Source organism: Phacochoerus africanus, chromosome 6 (genome assembly GCF_016906955.1).
Source record: "Phacochoerus africanus isolate WHEZ1 chromosome 6, ROS_Pafr_v1, whole genome shotgun sequence".
In the NCBI taxonomy this organism is placed as follows: Eukaryota; Metazoa; Chordata; class Mammalia; order Artiodactyla; family Suidae; genus Phacochoerus; species Phacochoerus africanus.
In genome coordinates this window covers 118,464,773-118,487,962 of record NC_062549.1, presented here as the reverse complement: position 1 = coordinate 118,487,962, position 23,190 = coordinate 118,464,773, and the positions used below count along the sequence as shown (strand labels likewise).

General features: G+C 38.7%; 1 protein-coding gene across 5 annotated transcripts in view; it reads left to right on the top strand.

Annotated features, from left to right (window-relative positions):
• Positions 1-23,190, top strand: part of SLC35A3 (solute carrier family 35 member A3) — a 46,573-nt gene that overhangs the window by 8,444 nt on the left and 14,939 nt on the right. For 4 of the 5 annotated variants that reach the window (XM_047785213.1, XM_047785209.1, XM_047785212.1 and 1 more), the window contains exon 2: positions 18,785-18,989. In XM_047785213.1, coding sequence (XP_047641169.1) covers positions 18,803-18,989 — 187 coding nt within the window. In that variant the 5' untranslated portion in view covers positions 18,785-18,802. Of the gene's footprint in view, positions 1-5,218; positions 5,442-18,784; positions 18,990-23,190 lie in introns of those variants that run through there. The other variant, XM_047785210.1, reaches the window with a different exon arrangement.

Here is a 23,190-nt window from a genome sequence, read left to right as displayed (position 1 = left end):
AATATAAAACAGATAAACAACAAGGTCCTACTGCATAGAATTCAATATCTTGTAATGACTTATAATGAAAAAGAATATGAAAATGAATATATATATGTATAACTGAATCATTTTGCTGTACACCAGAAACTAACACAGCATTATAAATCAGCTATACTTCAACTAAAAAAAAAATTGAGGGAGTTCCCGTCGTGGCGCAGTGGTTAAAGAATCCGTCTAGGAACCATGGGGTTGCGGGTTCAGTCCTTGCCCTTGCCCAGTGGGTTAACGATCCGGCGTTGCCGTGAGCTGTGGTGTAGGTTGCAGACGCGGCTCGGATCCCGTGTTGCTGTGGCTCTGGCGTAGGCCGGTGGCTACAGCTCCGATTCGACCCCTAGCCTGGGAACCTCCATATGCCGTGGGAGCGGCCCAAAGAAATAGCAAAAAAAAAAAAAAAAAAAAAAAAGACAAAAAAAATTGAAATGAAACATTTGGAAGCAACAAAACAAAATGTATTCATCTTCTGTGTTGTTTGTAAGTGCGGAATATATATACACTTGTAAGATGATATGTTTACCTGGGAGTGGTTGTATTGTCAGGTGTAGGAAGGATGTTGGTTAAAAATAAACAAGCAAACAAACACTCCGAAGCATTTGAATTTTAACACTGGAATTTTGTCCTTAGGGGAGTATGGTAATTAATTACCTAAGCATAATTAACAGCTAGGATTTTTAAAAATTTTTAAATCTTTGGCTGTTTGTCAAACCATAAAGCCATGGATAATAGCTCAACTTACAGGAGTTCCCATCCTGGCTCAGCGGAAACAATCTTACTAGCATCCATGAGGATGCAAGTTTGATCTCTGGCCTTGCTCAGTGGGTTAAGGATCTGGCGTTGCCGTGAGCTGTGGTGTAGGTCACAGATGCAGCTGGGATCTGGTGTTGCTGTGGCTGTGGTGTAGGCTGGCAGCTGTAGCTCTGATTCAACCCCTAACCTGGGAACCTAGGGGTTCCAGGGGTTGTGGCCCTAAAAGGCTAAAAAATAAAATAAGAACAGCTTGACTTACATGTTTTATTAAATTCAGTTATTTTCACTTCTAAACACAGTGTTCTAAAATTTTTATCATTAGCGAAGGGTGAAAAGAAAAATATTTTAAGACCCTTTGCTTTAAAGGTTTATCTCTAGGCTGAATTAAATAAATAGCTAAACATTATATTTGATTACCCTAGTTTATTTTAATACTTAAACACATTTAAAATTGTTTGAGGAGTTCCTGTCATGGCGCAGCGGAAACAAATCTGACTAGGAACCATGAGGATGCTGGTTCGATCCCTGGCCTCAATCGGTGGGTTAAGGAGCTGTGAGCTGTGGGGTAGGTTGCAGACGCGGCTTGGATCCTGTGTTGCTGTGGCTGTAGTGTAGGCTGGCAGCTATAGCTCCAATTGGACCTCTAACCTGGGAACCTCCATATGCGGCCTAAAAAGCAAAAAAAATAAAAAATTAAAAAATGTTTGAAAATGCTAGAACGTTTTAATTAATGTTGGTACTTGAGAAGTAATACTATGTAATGGAGAATAATTGTTTGACTTTCTGCATATAGGTAGAGATATTTCAGATGACATATTTGATGCGTGAGAATTACTGAAATTAGGCAGTAAGTTATATTTAAAGGAGTCAATTTGAGAATAGTTGGATATAGACAGAAAACTTAAGTTGGGAATTGTTTTCTAGCTTATAACCTTTCTCTCATTATCTGTTATTAATAGGTTATAAAAACAAAGACTAATAAAGATACTGATAACCTGAACTTTCTTTTGCCTTTTATATCCTTTAAAATAGCAAAGAAATTTGTTTTCTAAAATGAGCTGTAGGAGAAGAATTACTTTGTAATGTTGATCAAGTCCTTACCGTCCCTATAGAAATAATAATAATAATAATATTATTATTATTATCATCTTTTTAGGGCTACACTTGCAGCATAAGGAGTCTCCTAGGCTAGGGTTCAAATTGGAGCTGTAGCCAATGGCCTTCACCACAGCCACAGCAACATGGAATCTGAGCTGCGCCTGCAACCTACACCACAGCTCACAGCAATGCCGGATCCTTAACCCTCTGAGTGAGTCCGGGGATCAAACCTGCGTCCTCATGGATGCTAGTCAGTTTCGTTTCTGCTGAGCCCTGACGGGAACTCCTAGCAATGTTATTATTAATCATTTAGTTTTGTGAGCCAAGTGGATGGGCTTCAGATTTTCCATGATGGATGATCACTAGACTAAGATCTCATTTATTTGGTATCCTTGATTTGTTACTGAGTCTGGCATTTACTTATTTATTTTGTCCGTGCCCACAGCATGTGTAAGTTCCCAGGCCAGGAATCAAACCCATGCCATGGCAGTGACCTAAGCCACACAGTGACAACACTGGATCCTTAACCACAAGGCCACCAGGGAATTCCAGTTTTTAAAAATATACTTATTGAACACATAGTATGTGCAAGGAACTATTCTATGCACTTTTCGGTATTACCCAGTGTTCCTGATAACATTATTCTTTTGAGTACTGAACACTTAATTTTAACAGTCTTCTTCCCACACATATTACTTTCTTCTTGACTAGACATGGACTGGAGAACAATTATATTTTTTCAGTATAGACTTAGATGCTTGTATTGATTTCCTGGGGCTGCTGTAACATATTACCACAGATTTGGTTGCTTAAATAAGAGAAATGTATTCTTCCACATTCTGGAGACCAGGAACCCAAACTCCATGTCACTGGACTGATTGATATCAAGTGTCAGCAGGACTGTGCTCCCCCTGTAAGCTCCAGGGGAGAATCCATTCTTTTTTCCTTCTGGCTCCTGTTGGCTGCCAACATTCCATGGTTTGTGGCTTGTGTCACCCCAATGTTCAAGGCCAGCATCTTCAAATTGCTTTCTGCTCTATCTTGACATTGCCTTCTCCTCTTGAGTATCTGTGTTTTTCTCTTCTGTCTTTTACAAGGTCACTTGTGTTGGCACTTAGGGCTCACTTAGCTAGTCCAGAATAATTTTTCTGTCTCATGATCCTTAGTTTAATTTCATCTGCAAGATTCTCTTTTCCAAATAAGGTAACATTTACGAGTTTTAGGGATTAGGACCTGTTGCTCAGTAGGGTCAGCAGTTTGGAAGAGTTGATCTAGAGCAGGGAAGAGAGGATAACTAGAACCTGCCAGCACCTTTGTTTCTTTTTCACTGCATTCAACCCTGCGAATCTTCTGAGAGCAGTGGCTCTTGCTTCACATCTGCCTTCCACATCTTGTGCAGATTTTGTGTGTAGCAATTCTCACCTGGCACCATATAGAGAAGGGGATTTGGGGAAATGTGTTTAACCAAGTTGATACAGTGATAATAGAAGGATCATAATTTCCCAATGACATTTTCCTATTACACATTATGTTGTAGCAGTTTACATCCTTATACCATTACTTAAATTATTTAAACAATATGTGTCTTCCATACTAGAGGGTAAGCTTCATGGAGAAACAAGTTATATTTTTTTTATTAATCATTGTGTATCCAGGAGTTTCCGTCGTGGCGCAGTGGTTAACAAATCCAACTAGGAACCATGAGGTTGTGGGTTCGATCCCTGGCCTTGCTCAGTGGGTTAAGGATCCGGCGTTGCCGTGAGCTGTGGTGTGGGTCGCAGATGCGGCTTAGATCCCGAGTTGCTGTGGCTCTGGTGTAGGCCGGTGGCTACAGCTCCGATTAGACCCCTAGCTTGGGAACCTCCATATGCCGCGGGAGCGGCTCAAGAAAAGACAAAAAAAAAAAATCATTGTATATCTCGTGCTCATCACATCACGGTGCTTGACCATATTAAGTTCACATTTAAATATCGGTAAATTGTGTGATATCTTTATTTTCTACTTCTGCCCCCAATCTCCTGAGTATTCAACCTTTGCTAATGGTTAGTGCCTTTGGACCTATCACGGAGAAGGAATTTTTCCTCGATCTTCCCCTTTCCCTTGTTCTTTTGGGTGGCCTAAGAATTAAATTGACATGAGACCAACTGACAGGAGGAAAGCCACACAAAAGTTTAATAACGTGTATGTGAGAGACCCAGGAAAACTGAGTAACTCACTAAAATGCCTGAAACCCTCACCTTAAATTCCATCTTCAACTGAAGACAAAAGAGGATGTTGGGGTTAGTGGTTTGAGACTTCAAAGGGGAGGAAAGCAATTGACTTGGAGATGGAAAAGCAAAAATTGGGTAGATAAATGTTTGCTGGGCCATTCAGAGGACAATGGGACACAGAACGGACTCTGACCTCTAGGCAGCACCTCGAGTTTCCCTCCACCACACATAGCCCATATTCTTCGTAGATATCTCTGGTGATAGTCTTGGAACAGGCTCTCTATCTAATTTTTTTTTTTTAAGGTCAGGGGAAAGGTAAAAGTCTTTAGGGCCCTCACTGTTTCCAGCTTGAAATAATCCATATGCCAAAGAGATATTTGGGGGTGGCAAGTTTTGCTACCCTATAGATCCCGACTCGATTTTACACTAGTTTTTGTTCTGTGTAGAATACCTTTAACTTCAGTCTTCAGCTGTTAGAGGTGGGAAACGGCAGTAGAGAAAGCGATAGAGCAGACCTGCACAGGGGAGAGGCAATGGAGGGGTGAGAAAGGGTACATTTCCGCTTTTGGCACCTGACATGAGAAGGAACTCTTAGAGCTGTATTTATCAGGTCAGTATGTTTCCATGATCATTGACATTATGTAAAGAGTACAGTAACACTGAACGATTTTTAATCTAAAAATTAAAAGGCAAATAGGTTTTATATTTGTTAAGTTGGAGAAATATTTGAGTACTGTTGATTTTATCTGAATTGTAGAAGTGGAAATTCTGCAGTCTGTAAAAGAGCAAGTTAAAAATTGACAGTACTCTTAACCTACATACAGGTGGTATTTTCTTATGTAAACAGATACCTGACACCTTGGGGAAGAAAAGGAAAGGGAGACAATGAAAAGCTGTTTAACTTAGAATGTAAATAGGAACTGTAGAATATAAAGAGTGAGTTGTTAAGTGTTATTGAGCAGGATTTTGCTTTCTTAAGCACTTATAAGTGAACTTTTAAGTTCACTAATTTAGTGGAGGTTATTTCTCTCATAGAAACAAAATCGATTGTATCAACAGTGTAAAGTACCATTAACTAATATTTCTTTCACTTTATAAAAAATAGGATTTTTGAATTTTCCACGGGATTATTAAGGGACTTGATAACGTTGCTGCTCTAATGGGAAGACTGTATCTACTCCTCAGATAGTTTGGAAAGACAGTCTCTAAGTGTCAGTGTCAGAAGTAAAGCCAGTTTTGATGGATTTTATTTGTCATTATTGAGCATACAGTTATAGGTTGCAGCTTGAAAGTTTTGGTATCATGGAAGATGATGGACAAAAAACTGCGACTGGGGTCAGCCTTTCTGTATGTATTTTTTCTGTTTGTTTACTTGGAAAAAACCTTAAAAAGATTTGTTTTTATACCAGTAGCTGTTTCTGACTAGTGTATAATGTGAATTTATATTTGCATAGCACTTTATAACGTGTGTTTTCATATGTACTCTTTTATGTCGTTAACTTGTAATAGATTATAGTATTCTACTTAGGGAGTATATGTCTGAACTAGTGTTTAGAAAATGTAAATATAGCTCACTCTAAATATCTGAAGTTGGGGAGTTCCCATCGTGCTGCAGTGGTTAACGGATCAGACTAGGAACCATAAGGTTGCGAATTCGATCCCTGGCCTTGCTCAGTGGGTTAAGGATCCAGCGTTGCCATGAGCTGTGGTGTAGGTTGCAGACTCGGCTCCGATCCCGCATTGCTGTGGTTGTAGTGTAGGCCAGCAACCACAGCTCCGATTAGACCCCTAGCCTGGGAACCTCCATATGCTGCAGGTGCGGCCCTAGAAAAGACAAAAAGACAATAAATAAATAAATAAATAAATAAATAAATAAATAAATAAATAATTTCTTAGGTACTTAGTCTTTAAAAATCTATATAAATGTTAATACAGTTTTTAAAACATTACTAACCAGTTTTGTGGGACTTTTAGTGGCTGGAGATATAACAGCAAAATATAGGTGTTATTGCCTCAGTAGAATAAAGGGCTTCATACACAGGCCTAAAGATTCTACATGTACATTAGTAAGCAATTGGAAATAACTCTGTAGCCAGACTGATTTTCAGATTTACCTACACGTACCTCTGTTTGAAAAGATAAATAGAAATTATTAGTAAATAGTGTTTTGAATATTTCAGGACTTAGTTAATGCATATCTAGAGCAATAATGATGGTATACACCACTAATTTTTTGTTAACCTTGATTAATCTAAGGGTGGAAATGGTAGCATTACTGTGTATTAATGATACATATACTTATGCAGTGTGTATTTTTGGAACTTTAAAGCCTGTAGAGTAACTCAGAACTGGGTGACAAAGCATCCTGAAAGGCAAGGGTCTTTGGGAGGTACTTCAGTGAAAGTGAATGATATATAAATAGCGTATCAAATATCCCTAAATCTTACATTCCATATGTTTGAAAAACCTTTTTTCCCCCTTAAGACTATTAAATAATTATTAAGAATTTTTTTTTGTCTTTTTTTTTTGCTATTTCTTGGGCCGCTCCCACGGCATATGGAGGTTCCCAGGCTAGGGGTCCAATCGGAGCTGTAGCCACCGGCCTACACCAGAGCCACAGCAATGTGGGATCCAAGCCGTGTCTGCAACCTACACCACAGCTCACGGCAACGCCGGATCGTTAACCCACTGAGCAAGGGCAGGGACCGAACCCGCCACCTCATGGTTCCTAGTCGGATTCATTAACCACTGCGCCACGATGGGAACTCCGAGAATTTTTTTGAACTCAATAAGCTTAACAATATTTGTTGACCACAATTCTAACCAAGTCATCATCCAAATTTATCAAATCCAAATGAGTGGAACTTATTAGATGAAATTTTGTTGTATATTTTTCTTTTGAGAAGTGAGAAGGAATTTAAAAGTAGTGAAACTCAACTTAGTAAATATCAAATTTATATAACAATTCAGAGAAAAAATAGTGATTGGAAAACAAGTGCAATATCTATTTTAGTGACTAACCAAATCCTGAAATACTGCTGTGCAAAGGACTTTTAGAAGTATTAGCAAGAGTTCCTGTTGTGGCTCAGCAGATTAAGAACCTGACATAGTGTCTCTGAGGATGCATGTTTGATCCCTGGCCTCACTCAACAGGTTAAGGATCCAGGGTTGCAGCAAGCTGCAGTGTAGGTCACAGATGCGGATTGGATCTAGTGTTGCTGTGGGCTGTGGTGTAGGCTGGCAGGTGCAGTTCAGATTCGATCCCTAGCACAGGAACTTCGTTATGCCACAGGTGTGGCTGTAAAAAGAAAGAAAAAAAAAAAGAAAAAGGTAGGAGTACTAGCAGTATGATCGCTATACCAAATAAGTGTGATTATAGTATACACACACATACACAAAGATTGCAATTATTATTATTCTATAACGGCACTAATAATTTTACAGTAATTAGTGGTTATATATATAATATATTGCTACATATATGTAATATATTGCGCTATATATACACAAAATTTATAACTTAAAAATGGAGACAGTTGCCATGGCTGTGGTGTAGGCCTCAGCTGCTGCTCCAATTCAACCCCTGGCCCAGGAACTTATTTATGCCACAAATGTGGCTGTAAAAAGAAAAAAAAATTGAGGCAGCACTTTATTTATTTTCGGCTGTGCCCTTGGCATGAGGAGGTTCCCAAGCCAGGGGTTGAACCCTTGCAACAGCAGTACCCAAGCTGATCCTTAACTGCTAGGCCACGAGGAATGCTGAAATAACACTTTTAGGTGGAAAAATGAAAATTAATAAAATGTGTGTGTTAGAACTGGAAGAGACCAAAGAAATCATATAAAATATTAAATCTTAGGGAAATAGCTTAAAGTATTTGTAGCATATATAATATTTAGTAGCTACCTGTTGAAAGAATTTTAATTTAATCTTTAAAAGGAAAAGAAGAGGAGTTCGCTGGTGGTCTAACAGTTTAGGATCCAGTGTTGTCACTACTGTGACTTAGGTTCAACCCCTGGCCTAGGAACTTTTGTATGCTGTGGACACAGCCAAAAAATGGAAAAGAAGGATGGGTAAATAAAATATTTGCTTATTTGATGGAACATTATAAAGTTATTAAAAGCAATGAACTAGGTCTGTATATCAACATAAATGGCAAAACAATGCTGAATAAAGTAAGGAAGATGCTGAATAATGTGTACAGTTTGATGCCATGTATGTATATTAAAATATTTATGGCTATAGGTATATCTATAGAATTATATAAATTTTTAAAGTGGACTGAAATACATACTCCAAATGCATAACAGAGAAGGGGAAAAGGAATAGGACTTAGAGTTGTGGCTTAAAGGGGACTTTGACTTTAGCTATAATGTTTTATTCCTTTAAAAAAGGAAAGGAAAGGAGTCTATTGTGGCTCAGCGATAACAAATCCCACTAGTATTCATGAGGATGTGGGTTCAATCCCTGGCCCCGCTCAGTGGGTTAAGGATCCAGCATTGCCATGAGCTATGGTGTAGGTCAAAGAAGTGGCTCAGATCCACTCTTGCTGTGGCTGTGGCGTAGGCTGGCAGCTGCAGCTCCAATTTGATCCGTAGCCTAGGAATTTCCATATGCCGCAGGTGCAGCCCTAAAAGCAAAAAAAACTTGAAAAAAAATAAAAAAGGAAAGGTTAGCATATGTGACAAGATTGACATTTTTTAGTTCTAGGTGGTGGGGTCAGGGGTGTTTGTTATATTCTTGGTATTTTGTTGTATTCTTAAAATCCTTTTTTTTCCTCAAAAAATATCTATTATTTTTGTGGAGAAGTTAGAACTTTGTGATTATAAGACTTCATTTCCTACATAACTAAAAATCCCTAAAAGTAGTTGAAAATCCTTTTAGTGGGAATATGAAGTGGTCTAGTTACTTTATTTTACCTTTGCTGCTAAGGTCCTGGGGTTTAAGGATTTCCAACCAACTTATTTCTAAAATAAGAAAAATTGACAGAATCTATACCAAAATGTCAGTAGATGTCTTCGAGTGGTGTGATACGGTTCAAAATTTTACTTATTAATATAAATTTAAATTTCTACATTTTCCTCACTAAGAATATACTTGTTTTTAAAGTGATAAATACTTTAGAAAAACAAAAACCAAAACAAAGCAAAGCCATCAGAATGAAATGATGCCACTCACTCTAGTGATCAAAAGAGTACATTTTCTAGGTCTTTTAAGTTAAGGTGAAAGTGGAGCATCTAAGCATCCTGACTATTTTGACACTGCTGTAAATGTTAGCGCCTCACTCAAGTCCAAATGGGTTAAGGAAGCTTGGTAATCAGGGTCTTTCAAGGAACAGCGGCAATAATTTGTTGACTGGTTCATGAGGTTTTTGACAGTAAACTGAATGAGGCCCCATTTGTGAAAGAACTTATACAGTTTTTTTGCTGACTATTGGTATATCAGTTTCTTGGTTAGGAAATTTTCATGAAACAGAATAATCTGGAAACCAGAGAACTGGCAATACCTGAAAGGATAAAAGAAAGGGAATTAGGCAGTAAGAGATAAAAAATGTAGGAGGGACTGAAATTAAATCTTTAACATGAAATTGTTTAAAGATGGTTTACAATTATAACGGGAAAATATTGTAGATTTTAACATGACGAAACAGGGGTTCCCTTTGTGGTGCAGCAGAAACTAATCCAACTAGTATCCATGAGGATGTGGGCTCAATACCTGGCCTCGCTCAGTGGGTTAAGGATCCTGCATTGCCCTTAGCTGTGGTGTAGGTAACAGATAGAGCTTAGATCCTGCGTTGCTGTAGCTGTGGTGTAGGCCGGCAGCTGTAGTTCCAATTTAATCTCTAGTCTGGGAACCTCCATATGCCAAGGGAGTGGCCCTAAAAATAAATAAATAAATAGAAATAAAATGAAAAAAACAGGAGTCCCCTGGTGGCCTAGTGGTTAAGGATTGGCATCGTCACTGCCGTGGCTCAGGTTCAATCCCTGGCCCGGCAACTTCCACATGACAAAAAATAAATAAATAAAATAAAATGAAGAAACAATGTTAATCTTATAAATTATAGAGGTGGAACATAATCTTTGTTTTGGTCTATTTTGAGTTTATGTATTTGCTGTACATTTAGGGTTTGTATTAAGTGAAAGTACTTACTTTTACCTGTATTGTACTCCAAAATCAAGCTAAATATTTGTATGTCTTAGAAATACTAGTATTTTGATTTTGTGTGTGTGTGTGTGTGTGTGTGTGGTCTTTTGTTCTTTTTAGGGCCACACCAATGGCATATGGAGGTTCCCAGGCTACGGGTCTAATCAGAGCTGTAGCCGCCGGCCTACACCACAGCTCACAGCAATGCCGGATCCTTAACCTACTGAGCGAGGCCAGGGATTGAACCTACAACCTCATGGTTCCTAGTCGGATTTGTTTCCGCTGCACCACAACAGAAACTCCTTGATGTTTTTTATTTTGAGTTTTTTTCTGCCCTGATCTAGAATTGTAAATTTAATTGTCATTCTTTACAGATAATCTATTGCAAAGAATTGTTTTGCACGTACTTGACTTTTTGACTTCATATTAGAGAAACAGCCCAGTTCTTTCCTTCTGTGTTTCTTCTGCTTCTCATACAGAATACTTCTGACACTTCTGGTCATCACATTTATGTGGGGTTTTTTTCCCCCTCACATCAGTTTTCTGCAATACCAGCTGGATATCCTGCAGTGTACTCAATTCTGACACTATATCTCTGGAGATAGTGTCAGATCCCACAGGCTAATCCTAAAGGCTGCTCCCACCCTACTTCAGATGCCAGTCACAGGTAGCAGGTCCCCAGTTTACCCACAACTTCTGTCTGACTTGGCTACACGTCAGAGGCTCCCACCACCTTCTCCTTAGGTTTGATGAAATTGCTAGAGTGGCTCACAGAACTCAGGGAAACATTTATATTTGCCAATTTATTAAAGGCTAAGATAAAGAATACAGATGAGCAGCCAGATGAAGAGATATACGTGGCCAGGTCTGGGAGGGTCCCCATGGAGTTGGGGAGAGTTGGGGTGCCTCCCCTTCCCTGTGTAGAAGCGTTCACCATCCTGGAAACCCTCTGAACCTCGTACTAGTGGGATTTTTTTTTTTGTCTTTTTGCCTTTTCTAGGGCCGCTTCCACGGCATATGGAGATTCCCAGGCTAGGGGTCGAATCGGAGCCGTAGCCACCAGCCTACGCCAGAGCCACAGCAACGTGGGATCCGAGCCGCATCTGCAACCTGCACCACAGCTCACGGCAATGCCGGATCATTAACCCACTGAGCAAGGGCAGGGACTGAACCCTCAACTTCATGGTTCCTAGTCGGATTCGTTAACCACTGTGCCACGACGGGAACTCCCTAGTGGGATTTTTATGGAGGCTTCATCTTGTTGGTACGATGGATCATTAACTCCATTTTCAGGCGTTCTCCTTTCTCAGGAGAGTGGAGAGTGGGAAAGCTCGGAGGATGGGACTGAAAATTTCAAGCTTCTAATCTTGGCTTATTCTTTTTGGTGAGCAGCTCTCATCCAGGAGCCATCTAGAAGCCCACCCAAATTGCCTCTTAGAACAAAAGGCATTTCTATCACCCAGAAAATCACAAGGGTTTCAGGAGCCCTGTGTCAGGAGCCAGGGGCAGAGACCAATATATATGTACACATAAAATTATCTCACAGACTGAAACAAACAAACAAACATTGTGAGAAACTAAGAATACTAAGAACTGTATTATCACAGTCAATGTTTATGCTGATGTTATATAAACTTGGAAATGGAAAAGCAAGATTGTAGAAATGTGTATCCTGGATTAGAATCTCACCTTTAAATTTTTATTAGAAATGAAATCGGAGTGTTTTGCTGATATAACATGTATATTATGGTCTTAGTTGCACAGAATAAACAAAAGACTTTCTTGAACAGATTTGAGTTCCTTGTTTGACATTTTCCAGGAGAATCAGAGGTCTGTGCCAAATGTAGATTGCTGGCAACTTGTTCTTCTTCCATACAGAGATAAAGGCCTCCAGGAAGTCTTTTGGAATTCTAAAGTAGCATATAATGGGATCCGGGGAGCCTGATATTTAATTTTCTGTTATTTCCAGTTAGTAGTTTTAAGACCTTGAACAAGTCATCTAATGTCTCTGTTCACTATTTTATTTTAAAATAAAGAGATTGTACTAGATGATTTCTAAAGCAACCTCCACCTCTAAAATGCTTGTAATATTATTTCACATTAAGATTCTTTGTGTTTTTTGTTATTGTTGTTTTTGTTTATTTTTTGTTTTTGTTTTTTGCTTTTTAGAACCGCATCTGCGGCATATGGAGGTTCCCAGGCTAGGGGTGGAAGCAGAGCTACAGCTGCCAGCCTACGCCACAGCCACAGCAATGCAGCATCTGAGCCTCGTCTGTGACCTACACCACAGCTCACAGCAACGCGGGTTTCCCAACCCGCTGATGGAGGCCAGGGATTGAACCGGCATCCTCATGGATCCTAGTCAGGTTACTTAACTGCTGAGCCACGACAGGAACTCCCACACATTAAGATCCTTTTGCTAATGCAGATTTATAAAAATGAGATAGATGGCTGATAAGGTGGTTGTGCCACCTTACATTTCCATTAGCGAAGTTGAGAGTTCTGTTTGCTCTAAATCCTCTTGAACACTTGGTAGCATCAATTTTTTAAGATTTTGGCTATTCTAATAGGTATATAATGGTATCACGTTGTGGCTTTAATTTGTATTTCTTTAATGACTAATTCTGAACAACTTTCCATTTGCCTCTTAGCCTTTCATTTATCTTTTTTGGTGAACTGTCTATTCAAGTCTTTTGTCCATTTTAATTTGGGTTATTTATTTTCTACTTATTGTAAGAGTTCTGTTTACATTCTGGATCCAGGGCCATGGTCAGATTTTTGTGATGAGAACATTTTCTCCCATAATATAGTTTGCCTTTCATTATTTTTACAGTATCTTTGGAAGAGCAGATTTTAATTTTGATGATATCCAGTTCATCCTTTTTTTTGTTTTATGGTTTGTGCTTTTGTATCCTGAGAAATCTTTGCCTATTTCTTTGTGGTTATGATTACTCCTATGTTTTCTTCTTGAATATTTATAGTTTTAGCTTTTATAACAGTTTCTATGATCCATTTCCAGTTAATGTTTGGTATGAAGCAGGTAAATAGAGATTCATTTTTTAAAAATATAGCTATCTCATTGTATTGGAATTATTGTTAAAAAGATTATGCTTTCTTTTTGGTATCTTTGTCAAAATTATTTGGCCAAATATGTATGGATCTTGTTCTGGACTTCATTCTGTCTCACTGATGTATTCTTCTGCCCTTATGTCAATACCAGTGCTTTTTACTAGGGCTTATAGTAAGTCTGTAATTTCAGTAGTTTAACTCCTTTCACTTTATTCTTCCTTTTCAAAATTGTTTTGGTTGCCTAGGTCCTTTATATTTCTATATACATTTTTTTTTTTTTTTTGGTCTTTCTGCCTTTTCTAGGGCTGCTCCCTTGGCATATGGAGATTCCCAGGCTAGGGGTCTAATCAGAGATGTAGCTGCCAGCCTACACCACAGCCACAGCAACTAAGGATCCGAGCCGCGTCTGCAACCTACACCACAGCTCACAGCAATGTCGGATCCTTAACCCACTGAGCGAGGTCAGGGATGGAACCCGCAACCTCATGGTTCCTAGTTGGACTCGTTAACCACTGAGCCTCGACGGGAACTCCTGTCCATATAAATTTAAAAATCAGTGTATCTTTCTACCAAAAAAAACCTTCCGGGATTTTGTTTGAGATTGAATCTTTAGATGAATTTGAAGCAAAAGATGTGTCCTGGAGTGGAGTGGCAGTTGACTGACCACACTGCATTAAGTCCTTCCTTGAAGGAGGATCTTAGTGCGACATCTCCAAGCCTACAGAGTTATAGTGGTTGATAGTGTCGTTCAGAGTTTTCTGTATTTTTACTGGGCAGGTGTGTGTGTGTGTGCACGTGCGTGTGTGTAAGCACACGTATGTGTTCTATCAATTATTGAAAAAGATGAATTAAAATCTCACATTCTGGGAGTTCCCATAGTGGCTCAGCAGTTAATGAACCTCAGTAGTATCCATGAGGACTCGGGTTCAGTCCCTGGCCTCCCTCAGTGGGTTAGGGATCTGGAGTTGCTGTTAGCTGTGGTGAAGATCGCATATGGGGCTTGAATCCCACGTTGTGGCTGTGGGGTAGGCCGGCAGCTGTAGCTCCGATTCATCCCCTAGCCTGGGATCCTCCATGTGCCTCAGGTGCAGCCATAAAAATATAAAAGACAAAAATAAATTAAATTAAAATGAAATCTCACATTCTTCTTTTTTTGGCTTTTTAGGGTCGTCCCTGCAGTTCCCAGGCTAGGGGTCCAATCAGAGCTACAGCTGTGGCCTACGCCACAGACATCACAGACATAGCAACTCGGGATCCAAGCTGCATCTGCAACCTACACCACAGCTCAAGGCAATTGCCAGATCTTTATCCCACTGGATGAGGCCAGGACCAAACCCGAAACTTCATGGTTCCTAGTCGGATTCGTTTCCGCTGTGCCAAGATGGGACCTCCTCACATTCTTTTTATTGAAGTATAGCTGATTTACAATGTGTTAATTTCTGCTATACAGCAGAGTGATTCAGTTATACACACACACATTCTTTTTTAAAATAATCTTTTCCATTATGCTTTATCATAGGATATTAATTTAGTTCCCTGGGCTATACAGTAGGGCCTTGTTTATCCATTCTATATACAATAGCATACATTTGCTAATCCCAACCTCCCACTCAATCTCTCCCCCAACTTTCTCCCCCTTAGCAACCACAAGTTTGTTTCTCTTGTCTGTTAGTCTGTTTTTGTTTCTAGATAGGTTCATTTGTCTCATATTTTAGACTCCATGTATAAGCAATATCATATGGTGTTTGTCTTTCTCTTTCTGACTTACTTCACATAGTATGATAATCTCTAGTTGCATTCATGTTGCTGCAAATGACATTATTTCATTCTTTTTAGTGGCTGAATAGTATCCCATTGTACGTATATACCACATTTTTTTAATCCATTCATCTGCTGATGGACATTTAGGTGGTTATCTTGTCTTGGCTATTGTGAATAATGCTGCAGTGAACATTGGGGTACATGTATCCTTTTGAATTATACTTTTGTGTGGATATATGCCCTAGAGTGGGGTTGCTAGATCATATTGTAATTCTATTTTTAGTTTTCTGAGGAATCTCCATACAGTTTTCCACAGTGGCTACACCAATTTACCTTTCCATCAACAGTGTAGGGGGGTTCCCTTTTCTCCACATCCTCTCCAGCATTTTTTATTTGTTGACTTTTTGAAGATGGTCATTCTGACCAGTGTGAGGTGGTACCTTATTGTAGTTTTGATTTGCATTTCTCTAATAATTAATGATGTTGGGCATTTTTTCATGTGCCTATTGGTCGTCTGTATTTCTTCTTTGGAGAAAGGTCTATTTAGGTCTTCTGCACATTTTCTTGATTGAGTTGATTGGATTGTTTTGTTGTTGAATCATGAACTATTTGTATATTTTGGAAATTAATCTCTCAGTGATTGAATCATTTGCGCATATTTTCTCCCATTATGTGGGTTATCTTTTCATTTTATTTATGTTTCCTTTGCTGTACAAAACCTTGTGAGTTTGATTAGCTCCCTTTTGTTTATTTTTGTTTTTGTTTTTATTTTTATTTTTATTGCCTTGGGAGACTAACCTAAGAAAAAAATTGGTACAATTTATGTCAGAAAATGTTTGCCTATGATCTTTTCCGGGAGTTTTATGGTATCATATCTTATGTTTAAGTCTTTATGACATTTTGAATTTATTTTTGCTTTGTTTGTTTGTTTGCTTTTTGGTCTTTTTAGGGCTGCACCTGTGGCATATGGAAGTTCCCAGGCTAGGGATCAATTGGAGCTACAGCTGCCAGCCCACACCGCAGTCATAGCAACATCAGATCTGAGCTCTGTCTGTAATCTATACCACAGTTCATGACGATGCCAGATCCTTAACCCACTGAGCAGAGCCAGGGATTGAACTCACATCCTCACGGTTCATTACTGCTGAGCCACCATGAGAACTCCTTGAGTTTATTTTTGTATATGGTGTGAGGGTGTGTTCTAACATCATTGATTTACGTTGCAGCTCTCCAACTTTCCCAGCACCGCTTGATGAGGAGACTGTCTTTTCCCCTATATTCTTGCCTCCTTTGTTAAAGATTAATTGACCATAGGGGTGTGTGTTTATTTCTGGGCTCTTTCTTCGGTTTCATTGATCCAAATGTCTGTTTTTGTGCCAGTACTATACCATTTTGATTATTGTAGCTTTGTAGTATTGTGTGGGGTCTGGGAGGGTTATGTTTCTGCTTTATTCTTTTACTTCAGGATTTCTTTGGCAATTCTGAGTCTTTTATGGTTCCATATAAATTTTAGGATTATTTGTTCTAGTTCTGTGAAAAATGCTATGGGTAATTGATAGGGATTGCATTAAATCTGTAGATTGCTTTTGGTAGTGTGGCCATTTAACAAAATAATTCTTCCAATCCGAAAGCATGGGATATCTTTCCCTTTCTTTGAATCTCTTTAATTCCTTTATTAATATTTTATAGTTCTCAGCATATAAGTCTTCCACTTCCCAAGTCACATTTATTCCTAAGTATAAAATCTTACATTCTGACTATGGATTTAACTATTTTTCCTTTTAGTTCTATTAGTTTTTGCTGTACCTATTTTGAAGCTATGTTATTAGGCACATACACATTATAATAGATGTATCGTCCTGATGTATGATTTTATCATTATGAAGTATCCTTTAATTCTAGAAATAATTTTTATGTAATCTATTTTGCCTGGTAATAATCTAACCCCTCCAACTTTCTCACAGTTACTTTTTCTCATGGCCTGTCTTTTCCCATCCTTTTACTCTTTAACATATTTTTATCTTCATATTTAAAGTGAGTCTGAGTTAATATCAAATTATTTTAAGAAAAATATAAGAACCTTACTGCTTTTGTCATTGAGGGAAGCTTGGTGAAAGGTACATGGGAACTCCTGTACTATTTTTCGTCTTTTTTTTTTTTTTTTTTTTTTTGCTATTTCTTTGGGCCGCTCTCGCGGCATATGGAGGTTCCCAGGCTAGGGGTCGAATCGGAGCTGTAGCCCCCGGCCTATGCCAGAGCCACAGCAACGCGGGATCCGAGCCGCGTCTGCAACCTACACCACAGCTCACGGCAACGCCGGATCGTTAACCCACTGAGCAAGGGCAGGGACTGAACCCGCAACCTCATGGTTCCTAGTCGGATTCGTTAACCACTGCGCCACGACGGGAACTCCCTGTACTATTTTTTCAACTTTAAAATTGTCTGATAATTTCAACATCTCAGTCAGTTGTGTGTTTTTGTCTGTTGATTGTCCTTACTCATCTTAGTTGATATTTTTCCTGTCTTTTGGTATGATGAGTATACTCATTTTAGATTGTATCCTGGACATTTTGAGTGTTATGAGACCTTGGTTCCTACTAGAATTTCTGTATCAGTAGACAGCCATTGAGGAGGGAGGAATGGTGATGCACGTTTGCTGACATTCACCTTATATGGCGCAGGAATGCTTGGCAGAGCTCTGCCCCTGTGGTCTTTGTGGCCGAAACCCCTGATGGAGGATGGGAGGGCTACCACCTCTGTTGTCATTATGCAGATGTCATTATGAGGATGGTCAGCAAGAGTCTGCCCCACAGATTGCATAGCCCTCAGATGGGAGGATTCCATCCTGCAGGCCTCTGTCTTCCAGTCCCTTTTTTCTTAGGGCTTTTTTGTTGTTGATCTACACTTGGTGATGGTTCCAGGCTGTAAACTGCTATAGCACTCAGAGTCAGATACATGAGTGGCAAAAATATCTCCAGGGAATTCATTGCTGGGTCATCACACAAGATCTGAAATTTAGCAGTAATGAACCTGACTAGTATCAGTGAGGATGCAGGTTCAATCCCTGGCCTCACTCAGTGGGTTAAGGATCCAGCATTGCCTCAAGGTGTGGTGTAGTTCACAGACATGGCTCAGACCTGGCATTGCTGTGGCAGTGGCATAGGCCAGCAGCTGCAGCTCTGATTTGACCCCTAGCCTGGGAACCTCCAATCAAATAGTTCATGATTCAACAAAACAACCCAAAGAGAAAAAGAAAAAAAAAAAAAAAAGATCTGCAGTCTCTAGCCAGTTTTGTTTTATTTTTTTTACCTGCGTCTTTTTTTTTTTTTTTTTTCCCCTGCTTTTTAAGGCCTCACCCATGGCATATGAAAGTTCCTAGGCTAGGGGACAAATCTAAGCTGCAGTTACTGACCTACACCACATGCTCCGGGCAACACCCAGTCTTTAACCTGCTGAGCAAGGCCAGGGATCAAATCCACATCCTCATGGATATTAGTTGAGTTCCTTACCACTGAGCCACAGTAGGAGCTCCTCAGAGTCTTCTTATAGTTGCTTTGTCTTTGGTGCAAGACTATGATTGTAATTAGCCAGAAGAAAAGGATGGAATGAACTTACTCTGACTTGTTTGGAGCAAGACAACTGTTAATGGTTTTTAATATCTTTCAATTTCTGTGTTTTCTAACTTTGTTTATTTACCCTGTGTTTATTTGTTTTGCAGGCAAATGAAGATAAAACAATGTCAGCCAACCTAAAATACCTTTCCCTGGGAATTTTGGTCTTTCAGACTACCAGTTTGGTTCTAACGATGCGTTATTCTAGAACTTTAAAAGAGGAAGGACCTCGTTATCTGTCTTCCACAGCTGTGGTTGTTGCTGAACTTTTGAAAATAATAGCCTGCATTTTATTAGTCTACAAAGACAGCAGTAGGTATCTAGGTGTTTTGTTTTGTTTTGTTTTGTTTGGTCTTTTGTCTTTTTAGGGCCACACCAGCACCATATGGAGGTTCGCAGGCTGGGGGTCTGATTTAATCAGAGCTGTTGCTGCCGGCCTTCGCCACAGCCACAGCCAACACCAGATCTGAGCCGTTTCTTCTGCAACCTACACCACACCACCTACACCACAGCTCACAGCAATGCTGGATCCTTAACCCACTGAGCAAGTCCAGGGATCAAAACCACAACCTAATGGTTCTTGGTCGGATTCGTTCTCGCAGCACCATGAGAGGAACTCTGGTTTTTTGTTTTTAAGTCATTTCAATTTACCTAATTGTTTTGGAATTATTCACACATTTTATATAAACATATATATAAATAAATATTGATAACTATATATTTGAACACTTGCATTATCTAAGAAAATTTCAATTTTTACTTTATTAGATAGTTTTAGTCTAATAATAACTATATTTTATTCTAATCTATATCTTCATTCATGTCTCCTGGTTAATGCCTTAAAGATGAAGCATAGTTTCTTGCATTTATAATAATTTGAGAATAAGAGTAATTTAAAGGAGTCATAATTTTTTACTAAAGTCAAGACTTTTTATTTATTTGCTGCATGATCAGTCCAGCAGTGACTAATTTGATTTTTTTTTTTTTTTTTTGCTCTTTACGGCCACACCCATGGCATATGGAGGTTCCCAGGCTAGGGGTCTAATCAGAGCTACAGCTGCCGGCCTACGCCACAGCCACAGCCACAGCAATGCAGGATCTGAGCTGCGTCTGCAACTTATACCACAGCTCACGGCAACACTGAGTGAGGCCAGGGATCGAACCCGAAACCTCATGGTTACTAGTCGGATTTGTTTCTGCTCTGTCACAATGGGAACTCCTGATTTTTTTTTTTTTTTTAAAGATTTATCAAAATATAATTCAGGTGCTGTACAATTTACTTATTTTAAAATGTACAATTCAATGGGGATTTTTTTGTATATTACATTATTAATTCTTTGAAGTTTTAGTTTTATGTAGTTTGATATATCTGTGTACAGATATATCATAAAATTTGCAACTTTAACCATTTCTAAGTATACAGTTAAGTGGTATTAATTACATTAACAGAGTTGTGCAACCATCAGCACTCTTTTTTCTAAAACTTTTCATCACCTCAAACAGAAATTAACCATTAAGCAATAACTCCCCTTTCTCCTTTACCCTAAGTACCTGGAAACCTCTGATCTTTCTGTGTCTATAAATTGACCTAGTCTAGATATTTCATCCAAGTAGAATCATACAAAATTTGTCTTTTTATGTTTGGTTATTTCAGTATAATGCTTTCAAAGTTTATTTGTATTGTACCAGTATTAGAATTTTTTCGATAGCTAAATAATATTCCATTATATGTATATGTGTGTATATATGCACACAGGTTGTCCCCAACTTATGATAGGATTCAATTCAATGATTTTTTTGACTTTACGATGGTGTTAAAGTGATATGCATTCAGGAGAAACCGTATTTCGAATTTTGCATTTTGATCTTTTCCAGGCTGGTGATGTACTCTCAGTGTGCTGGGCAGCCATGGCAAATGGCAGCTCCCAGTCAGCCATGTCACCGCGAGGATAAACAACCAATACGCTTACAACCATTTGTACCCATACGACCACTCTGCTTTTTACTTTCAGTACAATATTCAACACATTACATGAGATAGTCAACACTTTATTATAAAAAAAGTCTTTGTACTAGATGATTTTACCAACAGTAGAATAATGTAAGTGTTCTGAGCACGTTTAAGGTAGGCTTGGCTAACCTGTGATGTTTGGTAGCTTAGGTGCATTAAATACATTTGACTTACGAAGTTTTTAACCTATGACAGGTTTATTGGAATGTAACCCCATGTAAATCAAGAAAGAGCTATGTAGCATTTTACTGATTCTTGCATTGGTGGACACCTGAGTTGTTCTACCCTTTGGCCATTGTGAATAGTGCTATGATAACAGTGAATTATACTGCAGTGGACATATGAGTCTCTGTTCAAGTCCCTGCTTTCATTTCTTTTGAATATATATTTCAGGGTGGAATGGCTAGGTCTTACGGTAATTCTGTGTTGAACGTTTTGAAGAACATTTGGAAGTGAAACTTTTCCATAGCAACTACACCACTTTACATTCCCACCAGCAATGTACAAGAGTTCCAGTTTCTCAACATCCTCATTAACACTTATTATTTTCCATTTTTAAAAAATTACAGCCATTCTAGTAGGTGTGAAGTGATATCCCATTGTTGTTTTGATTTGCATTTCCCTGATAACGAATAATGTTGAGCATCTTTTCATATGCTTATTGGCCATTTGTAGATATTTAGAGAAATATCTACTTTAATTGGGTTGTTTGTAAATTTAGTATACTTTTGAAACTACCATGTTGGCCAGTGTGGTTGGAGCATATTGATGTGGGAGGAGAACGGAACAAAGAGAGATTGAATTGGTATTTAGAAGGTATTCTACAGGGTATTTTACAAGAATAGGCTATGAATTTCACTGTAAAAGCAAAGGGAAATAACTGAAATATTTAAAATATGATTTTTCTTTTTTTCTTTTTAGGGCTGCACCCATGGCATATGGAGGTTCCCAGGCTAGGTAGGGGTCCTGTCAGAGCTGTGGCTGCTGACCTAGCCACAGCCTCAGCAACACCACAGCTCATGGCAAGGCTGGATCCTTAACCTGCTGAGCGAGGCCAGGGATCAAACCTGCGTCCTCATGGATACTAGTGAGGATTGTTACTGCTGAGCTACGACCGGAACTCCAAAATGTGGTCTGTTTTGCAAACAAAAAGACCAATGTGGCAGCTATATTGACAGAGGGGGAGGAGCAAGAATAAGTGCAGGAAATCCCATGGAGGCTCTTGAGATGGTCCAGGCAAGAAGACGGCGATGGCTTAGATTATGTTGTTAAAGAAGAGAGGATATTTATGAGATACCTTTTTGAGCTACAAGTGTCATCACTTGCTAGTAGGTTAGGTGTGTGAAGGTCAAGGAAAAGGAAGAACCCAGTTTGAGAAATAGTTCCTTGGTTTTTAGATTAAATTACTCAGTGAATGAGTGTTCAATAAATGATATATGAAACGTAGATTTGAGGGGAAATTAAGACTTCTCTTTGGGCCATGTTAAATTTGAGATGTCTGTAAGGTCTTCAGATTGAGATGTCAAATAGTAGAATACATGGCTATGAAGCAGGATTCGTTAACTTATATATTACTTCAAATGTTGGATGAATAATGTAGTATGTACTAGTATATACTGAGAAGAGAAGAAGACTGAAGACTAAGCTATAAAATTCCTAATACTTAGAGGCCAGATTGAGAAGGAGGAATCAACATAAAGAGACTGAGGGGTCATCAGCAGTACAGAAAAAGAGCCATGAAAATGTAATAGGAAACTGAGAAAGCAGTGTTTTTGCTGCTAAGGTGTAGATGAATGGAAGTATCCACTCATCTAGCACTGTGGAGCCAAAGATATCTTTGACATGAGCAGTTGGCATTGTGGAGAGATGACATAAAGCCCACTTTTCAGTGAACCAATGCACCAATAGACATACCATATATAAAAATAAATTCCAGAAGGGTTAAGGATTGACATTTAAAAGGCAAAATTTTATGTCCTTGGTACCATGAATTATTTCAAACAAGGTATAAAAACTGCAAACTATAAAGGGAAAAATAGATAATTTGAGGGTACATTAAAGTGAAAAAGACTTTTTTCATTTTTTTTAACATGTTAAACCAAATGAGAAGCCATGCTACAGACTGAGAGAAGAGAGAGTTCCCTGGTGGCTCAGTGGATTAAGGATCTGGTGTTGCCACTGTTGTGGTTCGGGTCACTGGTGGGACACAGGTTTGATCCCTTGCCTGGGAATTTCTGCATGCCATGGGTGGGGCCAAAACAAACAAACAAACAAACAAAAAACCAGACTGAGAAGATATTTACATCATGTGTAATCATTAATAATAATGATATAGAATTAGGTAACTCACAGAAGAGAAAATCTGAATGGCCAATAATGTATAAAAAGATGCTCAACCTCTCTAGCAATCAGAGAAATCAAATTAAACCCTAGGACTCAATTTCACTACCTTCATACTGATAATGAGAAAAATATATGATAGCATTAATTATTTAAAATTTA